This window comes from Pygoscelis adeliae, unplaced genomic scaffold, assembly GCF_000699105.1.
Source record: "Pygoscelis adeliae isolate BGI_AS28 unplaced genomic scaffold, ASM69910v1 Scaffold760, whole genome shotgun sequence".
Lineage (NCBI taxonomy): Eukaryota > Metazoa > Chordata > Aves > Sphenisciformes > Spheniscidae > Pygoscelis > Pygoscelis adeliae.
Genome location: NW_008823868.1, coordinates 168,415 through 172,300, shown reverse-complemented (window position 1 = coordinate 172,300; position 3,886 = coordinate 168,415). Strand labels below are relative to the sequence as shown.

Sequence of the window (3,886 nt, the reverse complement as noted above, 5' to 3'; positions counted from 1 at the left end):
GGGAAGAGGGGCTCACGGCTCAGGCGAGAAAGCCCGCAAGAGGAGAGCGCGCGGTGCTACCAGAGTGCCGACGGATCTGGCGGACAGAGACACGGACACCGCAGCCAACGCCGTGCCCGCAGCGCCCCGTCGAGGGCACGGCAGACGTTCAGCAGACGCACAGCAACAGGGAAAAAGCACAGCCCCACAAACCCTTGTTTTGGGATATCGCCGAAGCGCGTTATTTTAATTAGAAAGCCACAGGAAACCTTGAGCTGCTTCAGTCCAACCTCCAGCGTAAGCAGAGGAAGAGGAGACGGGTACCTAGGGACACTTGGGTTACCCTGCCGTTTCTGAGACTACACGGACTTACTTGAGGTAGGTGAGGTGTAGCTCTGCTTCTTTTTCTGCTTCTTCTAGTTTCAACACCAGCAGCTCCTTCCGGCTCTCCAGGGACAGGATCTAGCAGAGAGAGGCCCCACGTGAAGAGCAGTTTTTGTACTCCCTTGTTTCTTGCTGCCAGACCGCGACCGTAATCTCTTCACGAAGCACCACACCAAGTTACTTAGTCCCGACTAACATTTACTGCACTGATATTTGCTTCTCCCTTCTCTCGTCCCACGGAGAGGGGGACTTAGCCTCATCCTCAACTGCTCCTAACGTCACACAAGCGTTCATTACGACCTGGCACCTTACAAAGACTCTCTTCAACAGCTGCTTCGCAGGTTAGAAGTCACCTAAAGTCACCTACTGACCTCCGCTTTCCAGGCCCGTTCTGTCTCCTCGAGAATGTTCCTGTTGATTTCATTGTGCTGGTTCTTCAGCTTATCTAGCTCCATCTCCCATAGCTGCCTGCAGACAGAAACAGAACGAGCCCGCTTAGGCTTAGGCACCGGAACGGCGCGGAACGGGAGAGCTGGCAGGCTCCCACAAAACCGATCGATCCTGGTAGCTCTGGATGGGGTGGAGCCGTGGAAGATCGACAGCTTCCAGACTGTGACACCAGCCACAGTTCCCAAGGCTGCATGAGTCACCGTCCCAAGAGCGAGCTGTTCCAGAGCACGCAAACAACCGGTGTGCAAACACGCCGGGCAAAACGAGGAGAGGGGGATTCCCTCCCGGCAAAATTCGGCCCAACTCCAGGGAAAAGTGCGCAGGTCTGAACCAGGAAGCGACCTGAACCAGCACACAGAAGGAAGCCGCTCTGATCCTGGAGAAGTTTAGAGCTGGCCCTTCCCACCCGGGTTACGTGAGCATCTATGCCTGGATCTGGAGCTTCTCTGCCCAGCCTTAGAATACCTGAGCGTGCCAGAGTTTAGGGCACCTGGGCAGCCGTGGGGAACAGAGAGAGGAAGAGGTCTGCCCCAAGTCTGGGAAGCTGAAATTCAGTCAGAGGTGGCAGTTACGAGCCGAGTCGATCCACCGAGCATAAACCCTAATCTTACGGGATCTTTCTGTCGCAAGCCTGCCTACGAGCCTGCTTATGACCAGGATCAAAGAGGGTTTAATCCAGAGGCCGGGGGCACCAGCCTGCTGGGAGAGGAGATCAAACCTTTAGAGCGCCTAACTGGACGGCGCTGTTAGACCGCTCTCTCCAGCCCACCCCCCCCAGAAGCAGCGGATTCCCTCCGAGGCAAAACGACTGGAAGGAAAAAGAGCATTCAACGGCATTAACCCGGTAACAGGCAACAGCCTTACTTTTCATCGGACTGCTCTGCAATCAGAGAAGCTATCTTGTTTTCCTTCTCCTCCTGCTCTTTCAGCAACCTGCACAAGAGAAAAAGGACGGATGGAGTCACCTACCGCGAAGGTGTTATCGCCCAAGCCACTAATGCCGCCGGTCCCACGTTCAAACCACGTACGGGCCCAGCTGTGCGCCCAACGTAACAACGCTCTCCGAAGACTGCGCCACTCGACAAACGTTTGAAAGCAACCACTAACATCCTCCAGGGCGAAAATTCTGCTGTATCACGGTACTGCACATGGCATCGAACCAGAATCCACCACAGGGAGCTGTGCTGCTCTGACAATACCTTCACTCAGGGTGAAACAGGGGCCGAGTACTTGGAACCGTTACTAAAGGAGCTTTATCCAAGGACATCACCGAGCCCTCGGGATAAAATCAAAAATCAGACCGCTACGACGTGACAGAACGGCTCTGTAAAAGCGCAGACTCACCATCCAAAGGAACCTTCAGATCTTCACAAACAACTCGCACCTTGCTGGCGTCAGAACACACGCACACACACCCCCCCCCGCCCCCCGAATCCAGAGAGATCCTTTGCACAGAGCACGCGGCCTGTCTGACGGCAAAGCCTGACGGCAGCAGTCAGTCTTTCAAAGCACCCGGTGTACGGCGTAGCCGAGCAGCCTACCGAAACGGGCAATTTTGAGGAGAACAACTTGGAAAGGCCAGCGAGACCCTACCCCTAAGCGCTGACCCGCAGCACAGCGGTCCCGCGGAAAGGCTCTGGATTCTGAGACGGCAGCAGACAGAGCTGAGCTGCCCGTTATCCTTGCCAAGTGCTGTCCCCGCCTACACCTAACGGGCAAAGCGACAACCCGCCGCCCCAAAATTCACGTTGGGATCTTCTGCGGAGACAAGCTGCTCTGCCTGTGGCAGATCCATCCAAAACCGTAGAGGTCTGGCCTGAGCTGCTCGCCAAAACACTCGCTGCTTCCAAAAAGCGTAAAGCGATCCTCTTTCGCTTCCTCACGTACACGTCAGGGTTAAGCTGTACCTTTTCCCCCGAGAAAACCCTCCGCTTGCTTTTGCATACTAATACCTTCTGCCTTTCTCACAGAGTTTCTCAATTTCTGCTTTCAGATCCTGCTCTTTCTGCAAGAATTCTTTCTTCTCTTTCTCCATCTTCTTCTTTGTCTCTTCTCGCTTGATCGTCACATCCTGAATCGCTTTCAGGATCTCCTAGAGCAAAACAAGCATCACACAAATAAAGACCAAAATTCCCAAGTAACGGTTTTGGTTTTAAATCCATTATTATTTTAGATTAATCGAAGAGAGATTATGCGATTACACGCGTCATCAAAATCTTTCTTTTTAGTAGATCCAGACGAGATATACAGCAGCTGTTAGGAGGAAACCCAGGAGACAGGCAGACGGTCTAAACCGCGGGTTCTCCTCTCTCTTTAGAAGGATTTCAAGCGGCAGGGAGTTCTGCTCCGGTTTACACCTAGCCGACGGGCCACCGATGGCTCCTTTTGTCTTGAGGAGCGGGTCACCGTAGGGCCAGCTGCCAACCACCCGTTTAACCTCACCATCTGTGAGCGACGGCCACAGAGACCTAAGTAATCACACGGACCTAATTCCCCTCACTCCACACCCGTTCTCATCCGGAAAAAAACGCCCTGCTTGTTGAGGAGACGTCGCGGCGTCCCTGGCAGGAGCGGACGTGCACGCGGGACGGCGGGTTAGGCATTAGTTCTGAACTGCTCAGCACCCCCATTTGGGCGGGGGCCAGCCCTCAGCGCTGCAAAATAGCGCGGTACACGAGAGAAACCACCGCTTCTCACGGCCCGCTTTGCTCCCCGCCGTGCCCCTCCGCGGCCCACCTTAACCGTGTGAGCGGCAGCGCCAACGGGCAGGTTAAACGGAAAGGGGACGGCGCCGAATACCTGGTGGTTCTTCATCTCTTCTTCCCTCCGCTGCTGGAGCTGCTTAAGCTGTACCTGCAGCTGGTTCTCCACTTGCCTCTGCTTGTCCAACACCTCCTGGTAGCGCTCCTTCAACAAAGCCCTCTCGGACATCATTTTGTCCTGCAGCGGAGGGCGGAAATTTAGGGAGAACCTTCCCCCTCCCGCACGCTAAAGGGCGCGCGGACAGGGGCAGGAAAGCTCAGCAGCGCCTCAGAGCCCGGTAGGTTCCACTGTCAAAGAGCCACAGACGACA

The 3,886-nt window shown here is 55.1% G+C and overlaps 1 protein-coding gene across 1 annotated transcript in view; it reads right to left on the bottom strand.

The window, feature by feature from the left end:
- Positions 1–3,886, bottom strand: part of RNF214 (ring finger protein 214) — an 8,915-nt gene that overhangs the window by 4,192 nt on the left and 837 nt on the right. Inside the window, 5 exon segments of the mRNA XM_009333023.1 lie at positions 352–441; positions 735–831; positions 1,678–1,746; positions 2,766–2,905; positions 3,613–3,753. Coding sequence (XP_009331298.1) covers positions 352–441; positions 735–831; positions 1,678–1,746; positions 2,766–2,905; positions 3,613–3,753 — 537 coding nt within the window.